Below are 24,438 nucleotides of genomic sequence, written 5' to 3'. Positions count from 1 at the left end.
GGTCACTAGAAACTAAAAGTGGTTGTCTGCCATACATATTGACTCGGACTTTTTTTATCAACTATATAGTAATTGTAGGTATATGCACGAAGTACGGTCCGTTCATAAATAAAAACAGAAGGGACAAATAAAAACGAAGCAGAGAAAAAAAATATGCCAACAACACGCGGTATTCCCAAGCGGTCACCCATCCAAGTACCAACCGCGCCCAACGTCGCTTAACTTCAGTGATCGGACGAGAACTGGTGTTCTGCAGACGTAGTATGGTCGTTGGAAAGAATAAGATCTCTTATATTGAGTAAAACGGTACAAAGTACATGTGCATACTACAATTATTTATCAGGATTTTTATCTTAGTTTTAAAATGAACAGTGCCTTTTTTCGTCGGTAGAGTCTCTTACTGTACAAAACAGAAAATTATAATTTGTAAGCACATTAAGAAAAAGTTGCTGCCACTGCGAATTCAATAATCTTCAATATTTATTAAGGCTAACAAAATGGATAATTCGTCAGTGACCCTTATATCCCTCTATCGAAACACACGCGTTTATACAGACTTATTTGAACAACTAATCACCGATATTTTATTGTTTAAGCTGCTGATTGGAGATGAGTACACCCCAGGATGGCTACCAACGAAATTTAGCGTGGAGAGTTACGAAATCTTGTCTAGCCAGTGTTCCATGATGGAGGACTATTATGAGCTCGACAGTGATTGCTATGTCCTGAAAGCTGGCAGGTAATTTATTATAGTTATTGTATAGAAGTGGGGCAGAAGTAACGAGTGCGTGGAGAGCAATAAAAGGGAGTGGGATGCTCATATTATTTATTACTGCAAACTCAGAACTTCTAACTTTTTACCGCCTCTCTCACCACTGTGACGTACCTATTTTTCTCCTTTCGTTCATTTGTCTCCTTACTCTTCTACTTTGCGTATTTTTATTATTCTTTGTAACGCACCCCTGTCCTTTCTTTCACTTTGATGCTTTCTCCATTCTTTCTTGGTTCCATTTTTTATGATTTTGCACCACTGTAAAAAGTAACTTAACTTTTGCTTTTACTGTGTTTTTCCGTTTTTAGTGTGGATCTTATACTCCTCTCGGTTTTTTATTATTCACTGTTCTTAATTTAGACCTGAGGTTTCCATTTCTCCTTGAACTTTTCTCTCCATCATATTTATAAGACTTCCGCAATTATCATCCCCCAACTTTTCCCGCTTATTTATATTCTCTTTTCTTATTTGTTTGTAGCTGCCTTTTAGTACCAGCAAGGTATCTCGCTCTATTTATTAATAATACTGTCTTGTCTTATTTTCGTCCAATCTTTCTGCACCATCCTGTCTATTTTTATGTAAATGCTAAAGTATTCTACCGCCCTGCAAGAAAAGATTATTGAGGTCATAGGATGTATATTTTGCAATTTCAAAGTGCTTGAAATTTTATAATTTCGAACATTAATTTTTTCGATTATTGATTTGTTCATAATAAATAAAGCTACCCTTAATTTCTAGTGTAATCTTATCTGGTGTTTACTCACGAGTTTGTTTCATTAATGTTCAAAGTAATTTTGATATATTTCAGTTCTTGAAAAGTCCATATTTTCTACGGGTTTTAAACTTTTATCTAATTTTATCACGCTGATTACATTTTGCTGTATCGTATTAAGTGTTTGTATTAAATGACGTACATTAACTTGGTAGCTATTTTATAAAGACAATAAAATTTAGTTTAGTTTTAGTCAATTTTATAAACAATCGTTAAGTGGATTATTTGTAAATAATTCAATTGAAAATACTTATTGTACCCAGTAAATAGGAGTCTGATCAATGTTTAGTAATTTAATTTTGTTTAAATAAAAATGGAGTGTTATGTTCCAAACGGTTAACAGATTGGGGACTGCGAGCCACGATTGGCAAAACGACGAGCCGACAATGAGGAAAACCTTAAAAAAGGCTGCGGAATCTATTGTTCCAGAAAAATGTGATAACGAAGAAATTAGGAATATATTGAAGAGCACTGCAGAAAGACAAATTGAGTATGGTTTAAGTAAGTTATTGTACTCAATGATTTTTAGTAAAGTGTTAGAGTATTAGCCTTCAGTAAAATAACGGAAGGGTACATTAATATTTTTAAATTGTTTTGAAATTTCATATTTTTCTTACATACAATTTCAAACATCCGTAGTTGTGACTTTGTGTAGAGCATTCTATTAATAAATAAAAAATGTTAGCTTTAGCAATTGCAGCATGCAAGGGGTTGTTATTGTGTTTGGATTATTAACTATCTATCTTCATTATTTATTATAAACATAAGTACATACGGAGTTTAACGATAATATATTGATGTATGTAATTTTTTAAGAATTTACGTTTTTAATAATTTGTCTTCCTTAAAATTCAATGTATCATATATCTTTATAGTCCTACTTCCTCGTAACATTCCACTTAAATAACAATTGTTATTGAATAGGCTGATAAGCATGTATTTAAATTTTACAAATTGGTACTTCCTCCTCTATTGTATTCAATTCTTAAATCTGCATTTTTGCTTCAACATATTACCCTATTCCTTAATGTGATTTTTGAGGGGGTGTATTCAAGGTTTGAGTAAACAACAACAAGTAATTATTCAGCTGTATGTCTCCAGAGCAGTGGTCACGGTTTTAATGCGCATGTCCAAACAGAAAAGTGGGGAAGTGGGCGGAGTCATAGCAATCTCTATTGGCTGCCAATCTCGCCATCTTCATTCGCGAACTTCTGTTCCCCTATATTCACGCAAGGTTCACTTACTCTGAGGAGTTTCACAGATATCATTCTTCCCTGTAGCTATAACGATCAATAGTGGAGTCTTTAATGCGCATGCCTGTATGGGCGATGAAAAAGTGGGTGGAGCCGTGGCCCCCTCCACTCTATGACGTGAATTCAGTGGGGATAGCGACTAGATTCGAGGTTTGGCGGATGAACAAGTATGGAAGCATTGCTATTGGATGACTGATAAACAAGGACTTTTCACGAATGTCCTTGTCCTCTTCTATGTCTGAACCAGAGGTCTGCAACGGGCGGGTATATCGCGGGTCAACCCGCCTGTTAAATTGTCTTTCGATTCACCCAATCCGCCCGTACCCGCGGCGGATAAGTCGGGTCTAGGGATTGCAATACCGGTAAATCGCGAGAAATAAATTTTTACCGGTAATTCGATAAATTATGTATAGTATTGTCTACTACGTTATCAGTGAAAAAGACTTCAATTACACTGTCCGACAAGGTTTTTTAACCTTAATGAAATATATCGTCACCGATGAATTTTCGCTTGTTGAAAACGAATTTGGCCGTGAAAATGCCGTAGCGCGTCAGGATTTTGAGAAAATTGTTTTTCATTAAATTTTTTTTGGTAATTTTTACTCTTATATTTTCAATACCTTAAAAAATTACCGGTACATTACCGGTAAACCGGTTTTGATTGAAAATTGTACCGAATTACCGGTAATTGAAAAAATCGGTAAATTTGCAATCCCTAGTCGGGGTCAGCGTTGATTTCTATCTGCCCGAGGTGCCCGAGACGCCCGAGACGCCCGAACGCCGGAGACGGCCGAAACGCCCGAAGCAGTCACCAGTAATTACTTCACCACACGTATCGGACTCGCTCTTGCGCACACTGTTACTCGCTCTTACCCATGACTGGTGACGGTTCGGGCGCCTCGGGCGGATAGGAATCTGTGATGCCAGATCGGGGACGGGTTCCCTCGAGAATTTCCCCCACCTCGCGCATACTACGCCGGAGCAGCGTGTCCGTGAGCTCGGCGCTTCGGAGTCCAACTCACGGACACGCAGCTCCGGCGTAGTGTGCGCGAGGTGGGGGAAATTCTCGAGAGAACCCGTCCCCGATCTGGCATCATAGATAGGAATCAACGACGACCTGACTCATCCGCCGCGGGTACGGGCTCATCGGATAAGCGGTCGGTAACGTAGGGCGGGTATGAGCGGGTTAGCCGCGGGAATCCCGGGTTAGTGAAAGTTCGAGCCCGGGCGGTTGCGGCGCATCGAGATACAGTCGGGTGACGGGCAGATCAAACCCGCCCGTTGCAGAGCACTGGTCTAAACTCCACCCACAAATCTTACTATATTTCGTCCTACCTACAACCCTCTTATGGAATTTTTCTGTAAACTGTCACTACTGCTCTAGAGAGCTGTACCCACATTTCACTTGTCTAGACCAGTCCTTAAAACTATTCTGTACTTTCCTCGAATACAACTCATTTTCGGGGCCCTAGTGCCCAAGCTAGAATTTTCAAAATTATCTCTCATCCTGCCTTATACTAATGATAACTCTAACCATACCAGTGGCGGATTCAGGAGCCTTTCTTGGAGGGGGTGAAATATGTAAAAGTACAGTTTTTAATCTTCCTTTATAAGATTTAAAATTTCCTTGTAATTTATATTTTAATTTCTCTATCTGATACTATAACCTAAATAATTACATTCACATTAATTATTTATACAGAATAGTACAAAGTGTCGTAATATTTTTCTTTTATTACTCTTGGGAGGGGGGGGGGGAGGCGATCGCCCCCCTCTGGATCCGCCCTTGAACCATACAGTGAACATATTTTCTTCGTCTCTACAGTCACACTGTTTCCTTTATTATAAACTCGTATAATTTAGGCCCGGTGCAGACGAGCGGTTTGCGGTAGTTTGCCGCGCGCGTTTCAGCAGAACATAAATTTATATGAAGCAGTTCACACGGGACGCAAAGTTTTGCGGCTACTAGGCGGTATGTTTGCGTTCGTTTTGACGAATGCGCGTATTGCTTCACCGCGAATGAACGCAGCGTCAAACTGCCGCAAACCGCTCTTGTGCACCGGGCCTTAACATACTTGGCATGGTCTTCTGTCACATTCATTTGAAGTCCTCCAAATAAACAATGCCTAACTGGCATTTATTAAACACCTGTATAATGTGAACAAAGAATGTCTGTTTGCAGTTATTTATGTTAAGTAGGTGTATATAGTGTTCAGTTTTATTGCTATATTTTTCGAATCTCAAAAAAAGAACACTACTAATGGAAAGACCTGTATATGCAATATGTATCTTTTTCGGAATTTTCGTCCATAACTTTCAAAAATGATTTAAAATTCTAGCTTTTAGTTAAAATGATTATTGAATATTTGATCACCTCGAATTGTATTTCCTCGGCGATTGAAGTAACTTTAAACTACATGATTCTGCCTCCTTCTATTTTTGTGGATTTTTATGTTTCCTCTAAAAAAATGTTTACAGAGTTAGACGAAGAGGGGGAAGGCATTATAGCTGTGACACGCACATGGAAGGGCAAGAAGAGTTCGAAGGCATTCGCGTCAATGAAGGCTCTCGTAACGAACAATCTACCTACTGACAATATAATTAACGTAGAAGTAGAACAGAAGAAAGGTGGAATTAATCCTGAAAACAGATCGCACAAGGGATATTTGGCGCACCTTTGCCGCCTGGTTGTGAATCGAGTCCAGAGTCTTGTGAATAATTCCATCGAGGCAGATCCTGAGATAAAGAGCAAGAAGAAAATGGTGCAGGAAATTTATGCTGAAAGCTTGATGCACCTTGCGCTCCTCAAAGATATCAAACCCTGCCATGAGAACGAAAATGTTCAACAAATCAAGGAGCTCCTAGTTTCTGGTAAATGACTTAGTCTGCCCAAAATAGCCACCTCAAGACTCTCATAGATGGTAGTAGGTCCCTCTTAAACGAAACAGTGCTAATAATATTTATTTTATTTATTGAACTTTGGGGGTCTATCTCACCCCATAAAAATTGAGAATGGGCACAAACACGTGTTTCTTAGATATTTGTGCTGAAGAACATATTTCAAGTAGTGTTTCTTGCAAGTCCCTCGCGCCTGACTCATTTCACGCGCATTTTCAAAAATTAATAACTCAGAAACGGAGCCTCAAACGCAATCCCATCATTCTTGATTTTCGTCTTATTTTGGGATGCATCACCCCTTAAAGTATCCATTAAAAATTCATCTCCAGCATTCGTGATTTAATAAATCCACCTTATGTCTTAACAACACTAAAGCTGTAAGAATACTAAACAAGTAAAACGATATATAGTAATACTAGAACAAGTAAAGTAGTACTACTTAATATTGGTAAGAGAGTTATTTAAAATATTGTGCAGGTAAGTCGCAGAAGCATGGGCCAATATTGATAAAAGGGGGCAAATACTCTGGAAAATCGTCGTTGCTCTCGAGGATTTATGTGGACGCTTCTTCCTGGTTGGATTGCACAACCTTCAAAATCGTTCGCCTCTGCGCATCGACCCCCCGATCTGCGTACAGTTTGGAGTTGCTTCGAGTACTCTGTCAGCACATTGGCTTCCTTTCGGGTGCGTTGGACGGAAATCTTCCCAAAGATGCTTCCTTTGACCCCCTCTATTTAAACAACTGGTTCGGTCAGCTTATGAGGCGGATCGAGGAAGAACCATTAAAGGAACAGTTAGTGATCCTCCTTGATGATCTTCATCGGCTACATCCATTGGAATGTGATATCATCGCTGCTCTGTCGTGGCTGCCATTAAATTTGCCACCAGGTAATAGATCTATTATCGAGGCATTACTGTTGGGCGGTTGGCTACCATGGACCTCCCATCTACTCCGTTTCCAACCCCTTCCACTTAACTCCGCCTAGAAGTGTCACTATTGCTTGGTACACCTACATTTTTATTCGATTGTGAGGCATTGAAAATTTTTTAATTATGACTGTCTGTATTATACCATAAAATTGTTTACCATTTCTTCTATTCGACATTGTATTAAAATTATTTGAAAAATTGAAAACAAGTGGGGGTGTAAAATAATCATTATGTTCATTTTAGGGGTGCATTTGGTGGTAACAACTGCTCTTCCACCTGAAATGTTGCGTCTCACGCCTGTACAAAGAGAAAGATTGCGCAGCAATGACATATTAATCGAGCTCCAGGACTCAAATTCAAGTTTACACGAGACAGAGAATGTTTTCGATATATTAGAGAACCTCATAGGCGAATGTGCTGCCAACAGAATTGGCCCGATTTTGGCTTCCACGGAGTACGGTTTATCAGAGACGGAGGTTCTTGAAGTGATTATGCCAACTGGAGGTGATGGGCCCTTATTCATCGAAGAAGGGTTGTTCAATTTTTCTACGTGGTGCTTAGTTAAAAGAACATTCGACGAATTTTTGAAGGCAAGTTTTTACAGGCAAATCTTCTTGCACAGTATTGTACGAAGTATTGGAACACAGAGTGTTACCGCCACAATTTAAACCGGCTTGTTTATTTAATTGAAAAATTTATTCTAATTTAATACTAGTGATATTAGTAATCAGTGTCTTAAATTTAAGGTTCGCGTGTTAAGTGGAAAATTACTTTTCTCTTGGCGATACCCAATCCGTGATCTGGCTCGCAAAAGGTATTTTCCCAACCAAGAAACTCTAAAAAGTTATCACGGCGAGCTCGCGAATCTTTTCTTTTCGGAAGACTTCGAGGAGAAAGATGACAAATCATCGCCAGAGGAAGAGGCTCCCAAAATGGAGACGCCTTTTCAGAGCAGGCCACGATCGCAAGATACAGCGTACAATTTGAGGCACGTTGAGGAAGCATGGCTCCATCTTCTACAAGCTGGCGATGTAGAGAAGTTGAAGAAACTGGCCGTCTGTGCGTTCGATTTCCTTCTAGCGGCTGTGCAAATGATCTCTGTCAGTTATTTGAGATGTGTCCTGGAACACTCGAGGAGGTATTTACTCGAGAGGGATTTGGAGTTAGTTTACTACACCGTGAGAAAGTCCAGCGACATTTTAACCAGGGATCCCCTTCAGCTCGGAGCACAACTTATATGCTGGCTGCGACCTATAGCTGAGGATGGTGGTGACGTGGTGAGTATCGGTACCTCTAACAGTGATGGTACTTCAAATGCGCATGCGCAAACAAAAGAACGCTCCACAGCGCCACTCTCTGGGGATGCTGCGCACTAGATTCCAGGTTTGATGTAGGCGATCTAATATGGGGGCATTACTAGTGGTTGGTGACTGAATAATCCCATCAACAGGGACAAATTTGAAGATTTGGCGCCCCTAGGTTAACAAACGTCTGCCGCCCTTTCCGCGAAATATCTTAAAATATATTAATTTAGGAGTCGAGACAATTTTGAAATTAATTCAATGTGGCCCCTCACATATGAGTAGCTGCTAATTCGCTACATGAAAGAAAGTGAATTGTTTTTAAAGCTGTCTCAAGCCTCCGTGTTTAAACATTTTCTTCTTTTTTTTCATTCAAAATTTGTCGCGCCCCAAAATATATCGCTCTCCAAAATTTGCCGCTCCCCAAAATTTGTCGCTCTCCAAAATTTGCCACTCCCTAAAATTGTACGCCCTAGGCTGCAGCCTACTTAGCCTATACCCAAATCCGCGCCTGCCTATGGACTACTTTGTTTCTCGCCCCGTCTTTTTAACTCCTACAAATATGATAATTTTCATTCCTGTTACAACTTGTTCGCGTTCCTGCATTTTATATTAGACAAGTTTGGGCAAGTTATAGTACGACTTAAACAAATATATACTTCGTTCTATTCCTGATATTAATTGCTGTTAGGAAATGATGTTAAATATTTTTGTGTACCAGTCAATTCTTCTGTTAATTCATTGAATACGGGAAAGAAAAATAGTGTATTTACTTATTTTTCCTATTCTACTTTATACTTATACAGAGTGTCCCCAAATTGAGGGACATCATGGAACATACAATATCCTGATCCAAAAAGACATCGAAAAGTCTTTTACTGTTTTGGGATCCGACGCTTCGTTCTCGAGATATTGACAGTTGAATAATAGCGGTCCAAGTTCCGAACCGCGCAGTTTAAACCGAGTCAGCTGAGCACAAGGCAGTGACTACTCCCGACCCAAACACATAGTAGACCCGACTGCGTTAACCCATTTACATGGTCTGCACCAGCGCCTGTATCTGCGCGTGCCTCCTGCGTGTGCGTGCGAGCGGTAACTGCTCCGCGCTCAGCTGTTTCGGCTTTAAACTGCGCGTCCGGAACTTGAGCTGCTAATATTCAACTGTTAATATCTCGAGAACGAAGCCTTGGATCTTAAAACGGTAAAGGACTTTTCGATGTCTTTTTGCATGAGGATATTGTATGTTCCGGGAAGTCCCCCAATTTTGGGACACCCTGTATATTTCGAAAGACGTGTAATTACATTAACATGATTTCAAATAAAGGATTTTGTTATTGATTTCAACAGCATTGTAGTAAAGATAGTACTGTCCATTGCAATCTTATCATTATTCAATAAAATTGCCATTTAATAATAAATAGATATAGTTTTCCATATATCTAGTTAATATATAACTAAAAGTATCATCAAGGTAAGTTTAAATGTTTACAAATGAAGAATTTCTGGTTCAAGGTTAGCAAAATGGTAACGGCAGCGATGGCGTGGTGTGACGGTTACACAGCTCCATTGTTGGTACCCCTGAATGGATGGCTTCAACCACCCTTACCTCTTCAAATTCGCACTTTATCCTGTCCACAAACAGTGAAGCTTGTTGAGGCTGCTCCCTCTGGACAGCACGTTATCATTGTTCCTTTCCAAGGAGATGCTCAACTGTGGCACGTGATGTCTGGGCAATTGGTTCACACGTTCAAAGGTAGCTTTCTATAGCATTGTGCAAATTAATGTCAATTGCCTTTAAGGGGTATAGGTGTACAGTAAATCCCCGTTGTGAGCCCGACGAACGGGGCTGGCGATGGGCTCACGGTGGGTTACGGACAAAATTCTCTCTTCCGTACCCGACGGCAACTTCGTGTCTGACTCTTTCGTTTCCTCTCGCTCGTTGCCCGGTTCTCTCACTCTCGTCCGCAGGCTTCCAAGAAATGGTGGGGATAGTCGCCGGGCTGTCAACGGGAGGTAAAAACGGGCTCATAACGGGGATTTACTGTACCGAGCAATAGTAAAAAAGTAGGTGCAGTATTTAGCCCCCTCCATTCCACAGCGCGAATTCTGGGGTAGCGATGATTAGATTCAAGGTCTGGCAGGCGAACTAGTATCGAGGCATTACTGTTCGATGATTAACAGCGCGAGACCCCTCAATAAATTATTACCTCTTTTGTTTCTTCTCTTCTACCTCCTAGCGTCATTGATTGGTATATTTATATTATACATACCCCAGGAATTTTCCACTACGATCGTGGGTGACGGGGAAATTCCTGGCATCCCTGTATTTTATTACGAAACAAATACTATAACCGACCTTTTTCTCACCGCTTAGTTGTTTGTAGCCTTATAATTTTACTCAAATATGTTTAAGTATTACGATTTTCGTAAACAAAATAAAAAAATATTGTAATCCAGGCCCCGAATTGTATTTATTAACTATTGAAGAAAATATTCCTCATCAACTGTTTTTGTATTTACGTGTAAACTATAATTCGAAAAATTCTTTCGATTTTTAATTCAATTCTTTTATTTAGTAATTAGGTACTAAATAGGCTCCCTATCCTCTGTAGAAGCGTACTGGTGGACTTGATCACCGTGCCTATAAAGAGGGGATACTGTATTCGAATTCTTTATTAATTTTCTTTCTTTGGTATTAAAATGTGAATATCCCTCCATACTTTTCGACAACTGCTTTTGAATTATCTTATACTCTATTTTGTACACTGTACCCCTTAATTTAATACTTTACACAGAATTAATACCCTGAATACCCTTGAATACTCTGTTATAATTTTATGGGGCTATGAAGGACGATAAAATAATTGCTTATGGCTTTCTTAGGGATATTTTGTCATATGAAGAGAACGAAGGATATTAAAAGTTTTATCACGAAAGTTTTATTTTTTATTCAACTGCGTGACTGACTATACTTTAATGACCTTGTATATTTTAAAACAATTGATGAGGAATGCCGGATCTGTTCTTTTTGTACACATTCTAATGCTGATTATAAAATTATTTTAGGTCATTCGAACCCAATCTCGTGTTTAGCTGTAACGCAACACTCGCAGTATTTGCTGACAGGGTCTGAAGACACTTCAATTATAGTATGGGACATGAAAGAATTGACCTTGAAATTGAGAATTCAAGAACATATCGCTCCTGTTTTGAGTCTGACGACCGCCCTCAAGAATTCTGTGATTGTCAGGTTTATAATTTTACCTTATATCAACTATCTGTAATTACATAGTTATCACAATATACCATAAGTCAGTAAACACGTATGAAAAAATAATTTGTTATTTCAAATCGCGCAACATTATAAGGTAGAAAATGACAAATAGTATCTTTAATTTAAACATTTTAAAGCGACATATGCATTGCACGCAATATTCTTTCGTTTGTTGACTAAACTGCGTAACTATTTGTTTATTTGGCAAAGCATTATAAAATTTATTTTTATTATGTTTCAAACGTAGTTTCCTTTTGCTTCTCAGTACGAATATCTTCATACACTTTAATTATTGTAATCTCTCAATATTATAAATCAGAAAAAATATTCAAAATTGATTCACTGTAGATTAACAAATTTTGCGTAACTACAAAATATCTTGTCTAATATTACAAAGCTAAATATATTGCGTGTACAGTACGCACTCGTTATAAGCACGACGAACGGGACTAGCGCCGGGCGTACGGCGCGTTATAAATAGACCCTATTCCGCTCGGCCAATGGCGCGAGTGAGAGAACATAAGAGCGAGCGAGAGGAAACGAAAGAGCCTCTCGCTCGTTCTCGAGTTCTCTCACTCTCGTCCGAAGGATTCCAAGAAATGGTGGGGATATTCGCCGGGCGAACAACGCATGGTAGACACGGGCTTATAACGAGTGCTTACTGTACTTTCTTCAAAATAGAGTTATTCGAGCAGATCTTATATGGTTTTAAAAACCACATAGAAGAGTACAATGATATCGAGCTGTATTAGATCTCTGACGCGCATGTTCTAACAGAAGATGGAAAAGTAGGTGGAGCCATCGGCATTGCCATAGCCATAGCGATGATTCATCTTTAATTGGATTTCTTTCCTTGAAACAATTATTTTTTTGAGACTGATAAATAACTGATATATTTCCAAAGATATCTGTTTATGATGACTTGTTTAACGATAAAAGCAGTGGAATATTTTAGGAATTATTAGTTTACAATTCTGCATTTTTAAACATTTTTTTTCTTTCATAAAGTCTGAAACACCACGTACGTATATTAACTTCATCCGTTATTTGAATCCATATAATTAATTCTAAAAATATATCCGTGATATTTGCACTTTAATTTAGTTTAATAGCACATTGCATACTTGTACAGAACTTTCTCACATACAAATTTAACTGTAAAATGGAATAATTATATAATTTTTTCTTTCTGCTTTTCTTTAGTGGAGGTGAAGATTCCAGAATAATCGTCACAAGTTTGTTAACCGGCGACGTCTTGATCAAAGTCGACCACCATAGAGGGCCAGTCAATTCTATTCGCGTGGATTCTGCTGGCGAGATTCTTGTTTCTGGGTCCTCAGACTGTACTGTCTGCTTATGGTGCCTGGAAAGGTTCACATTGTTGAAGAGCATTGTCTTGCCATCGGCAGTGACGATGCTCGACGTATCAGCGGATTCTGTTTTCCTGTTGGCGGCTTGCGAGGACCAGAAACTGTACTTGAGATCGTTGGCGACAGGAACAGAGATTCACCCGTTGCGAGGTCATCAGGGTGAAATTAAAAGTATTTGTCTGGCGAGGGATTGTAGAAGAGCGATCGCAGGCGGGAACAAGGGAAGAATTTCTATTTTCGACATGCACAGTGGAAGGTTGACGAGAACGTTACCAGCAAATCCCTCGACGGACGTTACTGCAGTCAAGGTAGGAACAAGCCTGGGCGCTTTTGAAATATCATTTCGCTTTTGTTTTCCACTTCAAGGATTTCGAAAATAATAGAGTAAATACTAATTGAGTATTGTAGGTGTACCAACTAACAATGAGACCTCCAATGCGCATGCCCAGGCAGCAATTGGTGGAGGATTAGTGGGTGGAGCTATCGACACCCTCCACTTCGCAGCGCGTACGCTGTGGTGAAAGTGGGGCAAAAGGAGTTAAGGGGAAGGGATGGCGAGCGAAGGGATTAGTGGGAAATCCTTGGTACCCAGCGACAAAATAGTAGCGTCCTCACACTTCAAATCTATTTACTCATCGCTATTCTCACAAAACCTACTTTTCCATCTTCTGCTTTAATACACGTCTCAAAAATATTGTTTCAGCTGCGAACGATGGGCAAACTTCACACGATTGGCATCTGTTCCGCCAACACTTCTACAATGTTTCATAAATGTAGTGTTATGCACAGCCACGCCGTAGACCGTCTCAGCTACATCATATTCATGAAATATTATACAGTGTCCCAAATTGGGGGACTTCTCGGAACATGCAGTATCCTAATGCAAAAAGACATCGAAAAGTCCTTTACCGTTTTGGGATCCGAGGCTTCGTTCTCGAGATATTAACAGTTGAATACTAGCGGTGCACGTTCTGGGCCGCGCAGTTTAAAGTCGAAACAGCTGAGCGCGGGGCAGTGACCCCTAGCACGCGCCCGCTGGAGCCACGCGTAGATACAGACCCACACACACAGTAGAGCTAACCGCGCTGGTTCCAGGGCTGCCAGGAAATTCCTACTCGTAGTGGAGGGGGAACACGCCACGCATGCGTGATGATGCCGTGACGGCAAACCAATCGACGCACAAGTTGGTTCCCCCTCCAATACCAGTAGGATTTTTCTGGCAGCCCTGGTTGGTTCAAACCGCTAAGATGAGTTAGAGCGGTCGCATCTACTGCGTGTGTAGGTTTGTTTCTACAGTTGCCTCTAACATGTCCGTGCGAGCGTACGCTACCGCGCGCTCAGCTGACTCAGCTTTAAACTGCGCAACCCAGAAGTTCGACCGCTAATATTCAACTGTTAATATCTCGAGAACGAAACGTCGGATCCGAAAACCGTAAAGGACTTTTCGATGTCTTTTTACATCAGGATATTGAATGTTCCTGGAAGTCCCTGAATTTTGGGACACCCTGCAGAAGTGTTTGCGAATCAGATGCCAACTGCGCGATTCTTTTCCACTCTACACCGTGCATCTGTGGTACCGGGAAAGATATTTTTGCTCTCTGTGGACATTCGCTTTGGAGACGTCACTATTGCTCAGTGGACCTATAGAGTCCAGCTTTGGCAAGAGATCTAGTATCGAGACGTTGTTATCATATAATTACCAGTCGAAGACCTCTCATAGACTCCTTTTTCCCATCCATGATTATTGCTCAATATACCTATAACCAGGCTCGGCTCAAGCCACTTTTGCGCCTTAGGCGAACTTGCTAAATTGCGCCCTTTATTGATAATACATTTACTTAAACTTTCTAATGACATTACTCTGAATTTTTATTCGTAGCTTAAAGCATTTATAGTATAACTTGTGATATTTCATTTAAAACGTTATTTTAAAAAATGTCAACAATGAAGAGCCCATTTTGCGCCCCTTATCAACTTTACGCCCTAGGCAGCTGCCTAATTTTGTCTATAGGGACGAGCCAGGCATGTCTATAACAAGGTTCGTAGGAAGAATTATAAGTAGGTGATTGGGAACAAAGGAGCCTGGAAGGTTTTTAGTTGCCAAACACCCAATAGGAATAAATCGCGCTGTTGCGTGGAAGGGGTAACGGCTCCACTCACTTTTTCCTCCTCACTTTGGGCATGCACATTGGGGACCTCACTAATATGCACTATTATTCAGTATTTCTTTTCCACGTCATAATTATTCTCAACGTTAAATTCGTTATTGCCTTAAAATTCTAATTAATCAGTTGCCTCCTCTATTTACATTCGTTCATAGAGAGTATGTTAACAACCCTCCTTCTGTTTTTAATTTAATTAATCGTTACCTCCACTCATTTCAGAGTAAATGTTTTTAGGGTGTAAGTTTTATCGGCAGTATCGTTAAAATACTTGTGATATCTTTGAATAGGTGACGGAAAAGGATGACTATTTAATAACAGCTGCCGGTGATCGAGTTACATATTGGAGCTTCCGGGGTGAAGAGGGCCATTTGAAACCTCCGAAATCTGGCAAGCAAGAATCTTTACAACCTCATACGTCTGCTATCTCGTGTTTAGATATATCCAGGGATGGAGCAATGGCGGTCACTGGTGGAGTCGATGCTTTAGTAAACCTTTGGCAACTGAACACGCACGAGTTGCTGTCAACTTTCGCAGGACATATTGCTAGCGTTACATGTATCGCATTCTCGGCTTCCGGTTTATTCGTTGCTTCTGGTATGTATGCTCATCGTTTACATAATAAAATACACTATTTAATTGTATAAAAAACCAGTAGTATCTTTGTATAATATTTTCCACAATAATTAATTAATTAAAGTCGTTGACACAGTTTCAAATAACATTGTACTTTTGTACATACTTTTCTTCCTGTTTGTATTTTTCTTTTGCAATTCCATGTCAATATTCATTTTATTTTTTGGTAATTGCACTCTTGTATACAATTTTATTTTTTTACAATTGCTATTTGTTTTTAAGAAATTCGATTTTGAGCAAAATTGAGCAGTAAATAATTAAATATGCCACATATAACTGAGCATGAAATAATTCCAAGTCTAAAAATAGTTCAAAATTATGGAATAACTTTTTTTCATCGGGACTTTGCTCTCGAAACAATCGTTTTTTTCAAAATTCGTTACGTGTACATGCACTAGATTAAATCGATATAAAAAAAACTGAAAGGTTACCGAAAATTAAGAAATATAGACTTGAACAGTTTTACCAACAAGCCAACGATCTCCTTTCCGGTTGTATCATGATTTTGGAAACACCCTGTATATTTCTTCATATAATTAGGTATATTTTTTAAACAAATTAAGTAATGTACGATGTTTTATTAAATATCTTCTATTATATTTTCTAAGACATCCTTTCATATTTAATTTTCAGTATGTTGATTTAGTTTGTCTGCATTTTTGATTTTCATTATTAGTTTATTAAGTTAATGCAAAAATGATTGCTGTTTTTAACTGTTTTGAATTTCGAATTTGGTGCAAATGTCGAACAATTGTTGAATGGTCAATGTTTAGTTCTTTTGCAACCTCTCGAGTAGTTTTGCGTAGATCCGATTCAATAATGACCGTCAATTAGTTCTCCTGGAACGCAGAAGGGTGCCCACGAGCTTTCTCATCTATAAATCTCCGTTACGAAATTTCTGGAACCAATTTTAAGATCCATTTTGAACTCACAATAAAATCACTCGAACTTGTTTTTATCCAGCTTAAAATTGACGGTCGAAAGGAAACAAAAGAAAATAAAACCATTACCACAAATCGATAGAGCAAATTTGACACTTTAAAATGGCATATTAAATAAATACAGTTAAAGTAAAGTTTATTCTAAAATAAGCATCAAAGGTTAAAGTAACAAAAACTGCAATTATTTTTGCATCATTGCAACATGCAGGTGGCTGTTAGAAAATCGAGAATTATTATTATGAAATATGACCCGGAGATACTAGTGTCTACGCAAATGTATGTACACCGCGTAGTGTATAACCCACGTGTCAATGAGGTGCTAAAATATCAAAAAAGAATTCAATTTCCCCACATTTGTATGTATGTATGTACAACTTCTATACGTGAAATTCCTGAATGCAGGCTCAGAAGACAAAACAGTTCGCGTGTGGGGCTTAACGTTGGGTTTGGTAGTAGCGACATTTAAACATCAAGCGCCTGTTACAACGGTAACAGCAATGTTTGATGGTCGAAGGATCGTCAGTTCTGATAGAGCGGGTGTAATTCGAGTATGGGCCGCTGGCACAGGTACCCTGATCCAATCAGTGTCTGGACCTGGTCGTTGTTTCACAGTTTCTTCTGATATGAGGCACGTACACCAGATTAATCGAATCCTATGCCCATACTTATCCTAAATTTTCTATCTCGTATTATAAATAATATTTGCTTGGGACTAGAGGTGCCTAAGAGTAGAAAATTGGTGGATTTTTTTAAAATTGCAATTTTAAAAGGGAAAGCAACAGTAAACAGTTTTACATGAGAACTATTTTATTACAACGATTGAGTGCTCGTTTTTCAGTTTGCGTTAATAAATTCACAGGTACGCAGTATGTGGAACAGGAGACAATCAAGTGCGAATAGTAAGTTTAGGAGCGGGACCTGAAGAAAAGTATCAAGTGTCGCATTCTCAAGACATCACTTGCTTAGTGGTCACCCCAGACTCTCAATCTTTAATCACCGGCTCAATAGACATGAGTTTAAAAGTTTGGCAGCTTGCTGGAGGCAAATTATCGCAGGTCTGTTTCTTAAATTAAGCCTTCAACGTAATTGGTTACATCAGCGAATGTTGATTAAAAAGATATTTAAAGGAAAATTAAATTTAATTACAAAGTGCTTACCTACACAGGGTGTTCGGTAACAGATAGTACAGAAACTGAACTGGGTGATTCTATGTGATAAAATAAGACGAAAATCGTGACTAAAAAGAAATTTCCGTGGAGGCGTTGTGAATTGAAAAGTCCTTGTAGAAAACACTGTACATGCCGAAATTAAAAAAAAAATATTGTATCGGAAAATGGTATACGTGCTAAAAGGAGACCGCACAGGTTATGCAATCGGTTCTGGAATGAGACTGGGTGGACATTGTAGTGCACACCTAGTGTTACAAAACCGTAAAGGGTTTTTGTACAATGGGCCTTCGTTTTCGAGAAATTTGAGTTCAAAGTTTTGCGCGACAGTAGTATTTCAGTTGTGCAAACATTCTTAGCAAGCAACGGTCGTAGCTGCGATATTAAGATGTTTGGCTACAGTGCTGGAGGTCTTCGGTTCGATTCCTGGTGCACGCTTGTTTTTTTTTTCTTTTTCTTACCGTAGTAATGTAATGGCAGCACCTAAAATTATTTTGCGCTGTAACGATGTTAATAATATATATTATTACAATAATACTGCACACAAAGTACAAACATAATACAAGTGCAGATATAATATAAATATAATAAAACCGCAAATTACAAATAATATCAGTGCAACAATATTAATATTATTTTCATTATCGATGATGTATTAAATTTACTACGTCTATAAGTGTGAGTGCTTTTATATATTTAAAAAATATGCTGAAGACGTCGCGGGCTGCAGACTATCGAATAGACTTTAACGGCAGTTAGAGCTCCGGTCATATCTGACCGTAGGGATAGTCGTATACAGTAATATTGTTGCACTGATATTATTTGTAATTTGCGGTTTTATTATATTTATATTACATCTGCACTTGTATTATGTTTGTACTTTGTGTGCAGTATTATTGTAATAATATATATTATTAACATCGTTACAGCGCAAAATAATTTTAGGTGCAGCCATTACATTACTACGGTAAGAAAAAGAAAAAGAAAAAAAAACAAGCGCGCACCAGGTACCGAACCGAAGACCTCCAGCACCGTAGCCAAACATCTTAATATCGCAGCTACGACCGTTGCTTCCTAAGAATGTTTGCACAACTGAAATACTACTGTCGCGCAAAACTTTGAACTCAAATTTCTCGAAAACGAAGGCCCATTGTACAAAAACCCTTTACGGTTTTGTAACACTAGGTGTGCACTACAATGTCCACCCAGTCTCATTCCAGAACCGATTGCATAACCTGTGTGGTCTCCTTTAAGTAATACTAGTCTAGAATTTGATTTCTGGCACTTACAGTGTTTTCTATAAGGACTCTTTAATTTGGGTCAGCATACCTGAAGGATCGCAGTACGGCCTCCTACAGTCGGCGTCAGAAAATGATGACGCATTTATTATTACGTCTACCGTAGATGGTCTACGACAGGGGTGTCGAACAAGCGGCTCGCGAGCCGCAGTGGCTCCTTCTCCTCTTCGCCTGCTCCGTAGAGCCGTAGGAGAACGACCCCTCCACACCTACTTCATTCTGATGATTTTCTCCTCCATATGCCGCACTCTCTCCCTGCCAGGTCTCGTGCAGCTCCTGGAGAAAAATAAGTGGGGGAATCGGCTGACCGGGGGCCCGACTCGTGCGGCTTTCGGAGTGGCGAAGTTCGTCACCCCTGGTCTACGATAACGTTGTCCAAGGTCGAGCACGCGTGCTCTCGGGTTTCTCCCACTTTCGTCCGCATTGTCAGGGATACCGCGCGACGCTAGCCCGGCTAGCCCGTAATTGTAGCCTTCGCAGCGTCGCGCGGTCTCCTTGACAACGGAAGGAACGCTGCGCGAGAGAAAGACTGGAAGGGGAAGCAGCCGCGTGAGGGGCCCCTACGCTGGGCAGCACTGGTCTACGAGGTAAGGCTAAGGCGTTAGTAGTTCCATGCAATAAATAATTCTTTTAAACTTCTTTTAAAGATCTATATTGGAAATAAAATTTTATACTGATACTTTTTTTTAACAATAAACTATATAATTAAACAAACAACAAAATCAAAATTAATTAAACATTCATCGTTTCCACGCATTCAAAACCGGCCCCAAAATTAAAACTACATATAATGAAATTATGTATCTACAAAAGGAATTAACCATTTGACACTGGTTACAAATAAAATAACATAGATAACATAAAGTTCGCGACAGTGATCTGCGCAAACCAACCTGTTGAGCACCAAATTGCCGTTCTTCAGGTGCTCCTGACCCTAATTTTTATGCATTAATACCTGAAAAACGAAGACTCCACTGCGATTTCGTTACTCTTGATTTTTGTCTTATTTTGTCGAGCAGAATCAGCCATTTCATTTTCTACTGCCTGTTGCAGAGCGCCCTATACAATAATACAGTTCAAGGGACTAATGCCTGAATATTAAATGAATCTCTACAACAATGTGATGCAGGTCCTAGTGAGTCACACGGATCACGTAACCTGCGTCGCAGTTTCCGTCCTTGATAAGTCCATTGTAGTGTCCGGCTCCAGGGATGCGAATCTAATCGTCTGGGATATTAACACTGGGGATGATCTTCACACTTTAAAAGGCCACTTGGGTTACATTACGTGTGTCAAACTATCAGGGGATGGGAGTCTTGCAGCTTCTGGGAGTGAAGATAAAAGTTTAATTGTCTGGGATACGAAGAAAGGCTGCCCTCTCAACAGCATCATGTTGCACGTGCCAGTGTTGGGCCTTGAAGTGGCCACGGACCTTTCAAGGCTCGCGTTACATCTGCTCGAACACAAATGCATGCCCATCCTCTGTTTGCACAATACACCAGCGCAGTATGTCAAGCTTCCAGATTATGTTGCCCCTTGGTGCGATGTAAGAGACATGAGGCCACCTGGTCCGAAAAGACCGAACAAGAGGTTGCTGAAGAAGGAGATATCGTTGGATAGCGACACATGGCGCAGGAAATATGGCCACTTAACGGCAGGTAGGTTGTGTGAAATTCTTCTGTATTGTATGTTTGTAATAATTTATGTAGGCATACCTAGAAGTGATGATGTCTGTAGGAGGTGTTAAAAGGAGGGGCTAAGCAAAAAGGAAGTACGTGAGAGATCTTAATTGTCAGCTATCCAATAATAATACCTCGATACTAGACCTCTATCAAATCTGTAATTCAGCCATCATTTTCTCCACAGAATTCGTGTTTTAGAGTAGAGGGTACCGCGGGTGCTACACTCTTCTCCATCATCTGTTTTAGCATGCGCATTGGGGACCTCACTAATGCTCGATATAACTTTCTATGCATGAAGGTATATGTACAATACCTAAAATGGATATAGCGTAGTTGTAAAAAGCTGCGGAGGTCCCAAAGTTTTGAGATTTCAATACTAAAAGTCTATAAATCTTACCACCCCAAAAAAATGCCAAATCCCTTGTTCCGAAACCTCAAAGCTGTCAACTTTGGGACCCTCGCAGCTTTTAAGGCCATGCTACATATATCTCTTCTAGGTATTCTACACGGATTGCGAGTATTAGTGACGTTTTCAATTGTGCATTGTCACGCAGAAGAGAGGTGCAAAACGTGAATTCTGTGGGGACTAGGGTGACTACACTCCGTTCATCCTAAGAGTAACCTTACGCCCCTGCCGACATGCGACCGATCTACGCGCTCCCACTACTGCCTGCGGATCTGATGCACGCGATTGGTCATGGCGGGAGGAGCCGCATGTTACAACGCCTCCTCAGAGTCATCTCTGCGCAGAACGAGGTTACTCTTAGGATGAATTAAGTGTAGTGTCGAGATCTAGTATCGAGGTATTACTATTCGATGGAGGCGTGAAGCGCCTCAAGGGATGCTTACCTCTTTTGTTTCTATTTTAACCGAGTACCCGGACACCCGATCTCCCGGGAATCTACAGCTCTACCTCCTACTTTAAACTTCTTCTGCAAACCTCACTATTGCTCAGTACACCTATGAGACATTATATTACAAGTTTTGCATTACTTACAAAATAGCGAAAATAAATATAATACTGTACTGTAAACACACGTTTACGCAATAATTATGTTTGAACTTTAAATTAAATACAGTTTCACATTTAATATGAGAATACAGTACTTCTTCGCTGAGAGATCAATTTGACCTACACGTTGAATGATTTTCGCTATCTCCACCACTTCTGGCTCACTCCTGTCCTGCGAAGGCGAAAACAAGATGGAACGAGGACGAGCCAGAGGGACAGAAAGTAAGCGAGGAACAGTACGAGACAGATGACGCGTTGACTTTGTCGCGCTCCGTTTTTCGTACGCCTGATACTCCGTCTTTTGCGTGCGCGACAAGCATGCGCGTTGGACTCGCTTTCATTCCATCTCGCTCTCGCCTTCTCCAAGAAAGAAGCAAGAATCGCTCCTTCAGTATCGTGCCCCCTCTATGTTAAATGCTCACCGCCTGTCCCGAGCCGCGAGCTCTTAGCGAATGTATAGGTTACTGTATAACTTCAAAAGTTGGACGCCTTTTATTTTAGGCAACTACAGTTCAGTTAAAACGAATTGAACTAATTTTTTCGATAAATGAGCGCAAATTTTTGTTTAGGAATTTCGACTTCATCAATAGAAAATCTACAACGACGATTTAGTGTTAGTGCTTCAATGGACGAGATCAGCAAAGTTGGATTAACAAGCGGTCCATCGGGACTTGGTCCAGAACAGGCTGCTCTTGCCCAGTCACAACATTTCGATCAACTTGAAGCCATTTGGAATAAACAGTCACCACCCGCTAGACCACGAGCTCATGGGAGAACATTATCGAAACAAAGTTCTTTGCAGGCTACACGAATATCCGATTCTGAGGAAGAAGGTGAGTTTCTGACAAACATAAACGAAGTGTACGATGATCGAAAACGAACAGCATGTATTAAGAACAAAAATTTGTTAAGAAAGAAATAATTGAAGGTTGAAACTTATTTTTTCAATAAATGAACTCTAGCTTCTAGACCACTAGTTTCCAGTGAATTCATTAATGATTACAGATTTATAAGCGAAGGTAGATAATAAATTTTTAGATTTTCCTACTTCATATGCGTAATATACCAAGCAATAATGACGCGCATGCCCCAAGAGAATCTGGTACTCCAAGCAAGTATAAGTGTCCTCTCAAGTCTGTTTACAAACCTTACTATTGATTAGTATACCTATAGAGGGTGTCCATCCCGGAACACGCAGCATCCTGATGTAAAAAGATATCGAAAAGTCCTTTACCGTTTTGAGATCCGAGGCTTTGTTCTCGAGATATTAACAGTTGAATATTATCGGTTCAAGTTCCGGGGCGCGCGTTCATTTCCACGGCTTGAACCAGTGCGATCGGCTCTACTATGCGTGTGCATCTGTATCTACGCGTGCCTCTTGCGTGTGCGTGCGAGCGGTATCTGCTCCGCGCTCAGCTGACTCGGCGCTAAACTGCGCGGCCCGGAACTCAGACCGCTAATATTCAACTGTTAATATCTCGAGAACGAAGCTTCGGATCCCAAAACGGTAAAGGATTTTTCGATGTCTTTTTGGAGCAGGATATTGCATGTTCCGGGATATCCCTAGTTTCTGGACTCCCTGTATAAATATATAAGATTACTCTGAAGTTTCTGCTGTCAATGCTTGATTCAACTCACTAACTCGATTTTTACCCATTTTGAAAAATATGTTACAAATAAGTTCCCAAATGTTAGCAGATTTTTAACTTAGTAGTATGATAATAATATCGTTTATGATAACAACAAGGAAAGGATTTTTTTAGTTGAATAAATGAATTTTCTTTTTCAGGTGTACCGGATTAAAGTAACGAGTAATTAGAAGTTAAACGGACTAAAACCTGCAAAATCCTAGTCGTACCTTTCACTCTTCCAATCGTCTTTCGAGGAAACAAAAATGAGAAAAAAATGTTTAAAAAAATTACGTCCTTACAAGAAGCCCTAAATTACGAATTTCTCGTGTCTGATGCAATAAACGTAAATCTATATTATATGAGTACACATATACATATGTATATCGATATTAGAGAAAAATAAATCGACTTATTTATTTTCATCTTTCATCCTCACCTTTTCAAAGATCTTTTTTAAGGAGCATTAATAAATTACTTCAACGTATTTACATGGTTTTCTTTAATGAGATTTTTGTCTTATATAAAAATATGTTTATAAAAAGATAAGTGTATTCGTTGAAAATGTTAATGTTGTTTAAATTACAATCCAATAGGAGCTATTTTACATTTATAAACATTATCCTGTATAATAAGACGCTTAAGGTGGCTATTCGTTTGTTAGCAAAATCTTTCCAGAGGCTTTTTTTCGTACTTCCCGATGACCTACAAGGTTCAGATTCGGCACGAAGTTTCCTCGGCACCCAAAGATGCCGCAAAAAATCAAAAACCTGGAAAATTCGATAATGGGTAGTCCCTGTGGCCTGAAACAGGTGTTATGTACAATGTAGTAGCCGCTACTGCATTGTATGTAGGCCCGCACGCGGGTCGAGCTCGAGCACGAGCTGAAAGACGAAGTGAGACAAAGTATCGTGCTTTCTCTCTTTCGTAGCCGACGGTTACTTCGTGTCGAATCTTTCGTCCTCTTTCGCTCGCTCACGAGTTCTCTCACTCTCGACCGAAGAATTCCAAGAAGTGAGGAGATATAAACGCGCGCTCAACGCAGAGTCGACACGTGCCCTTTATGTGGGATCTCATGTAGGCAAACGAAAAAGCGGTGTTGTAAAAATAAATATGCTCTACAAATTTCTTGGATTCGGGGGCTTTGTCACACATTAGTTGTTGTAATAATATTGAGAATTATTTCATTTCTAGGGGGGAGGGGGGTCTCAAATGTCGCCGGGCAGTGAGTCTGCGCATGTATGTGACTTCGACCCCTCCAAATTCCCCTCAGGACACCAATTAGACAGGTACCCTTCTGGGACGCAAAAGTTGTAAAATTTCGTATTTCGCAGCGAAAATTG

General features: G+C 39.8%; 1 protein-coding gene and 1 non-coding gene across 3 annotated transcripts in view; one reads left to right on the top strand and one right to left on the bottom strand.

Annotated features, from left to right (window-relative positions):
• LOC143377164 (protein qui-1) overlaps positions 1 to 23,514 on the top strand; it is a 70,374-nt gene extending 46,860 nt beyond the window's left edge. For both annotated transcript variants that reach the window (XM_076828173.1, XM_076828174.1), the window contains exons 6-20: positions 597 to 739; positions 1,888 to 2,045; positions 5,276 to 5,668; positions 6,173 to 6,583; positions 6,869 to 7,215; positions 7,372 to 7,902; positions 9,439 to 9,679; positions 10,993 to 11,176; positions 12,404 to 12,878; positions 15,023 to 15,329; positions 16,712 to 16,937; positions 17,169 to 17,364; positions 19,903 to 20,431; positions 22,037 to 22,300; positions 23,257 to 23,514. In XM_076828173.1, the coding sequence (XP_076684288.1) occupies positions 597 to 739; positions 1,888 to 2,045; positions 5,276 to 5,668; positions 6,173 to 6,583; positions 6,869 to 7,215; positions 7,372 to 7,902; positions 9,439 to 9,679; positions 10,993 to 11,176; positions 12,404 to 12,878; positions 15,023 to 15,329; positions 16,712 to 16,937; positions 17,169 to 17,364; positions 19,903 to 20,431; positions 22,037 to 22,300; positions 23,257 to 23,270 (4,419 nt within the window). In that variant the 3' untranslated portion in view covers positions 23,271 to 23,514. The remainder of the gene's footprint in view (positions 1 to 596; positions 740 to 1,887; positions 2,046 to 5,275; positions 5,669 to 6,172; positions 6,584 to 6,868; positions 7,216 to 7,371; positions 7,903 to 9,438; positions 9,680 to 10,992; positions 11,177 to 12,403; positions 12,879 to 15,022; positions 15,330 to 16,711; positions 16,938 to 17,168; positions 17,365 to 19,902; positions 20,432 to 22,036; positions 22,301 to 23,256) is intronic.
• Positions 155 to 275, bottom strand: LOC143377422 (5S ribosomal RNA). The gene has a single exon (XR_013087329.1). It is a non-coding gene; the product is annotated as a 5S ribosomal RNA (ribosomal RNA).
• Positions 23,515 to 24,438: the final 924 nt, after the last annotated feature.

The sequence above is a fragment of the Andrena cerasifolii genome, chromosome 15 (assembly GCF_050908995.1).
Source record: "Andrena cerasifolii isolate SP2316 chromosome 15, iyAndCera1_principal, whole genome shotgun sequence".
Classification (NCBI taxonomy): domain Eukaryota; kingdom Metazoa; phylum Arthropoda; class Insecta; order Hymenoptera; family Andrenidae; genus Andrena; species Andrena cerasifolii.
The sequence above is the reverse complement of the archived record's forward strand: the minus strand, read 5'-3'. Positions and strand labels throughout refer to the sequence as shown.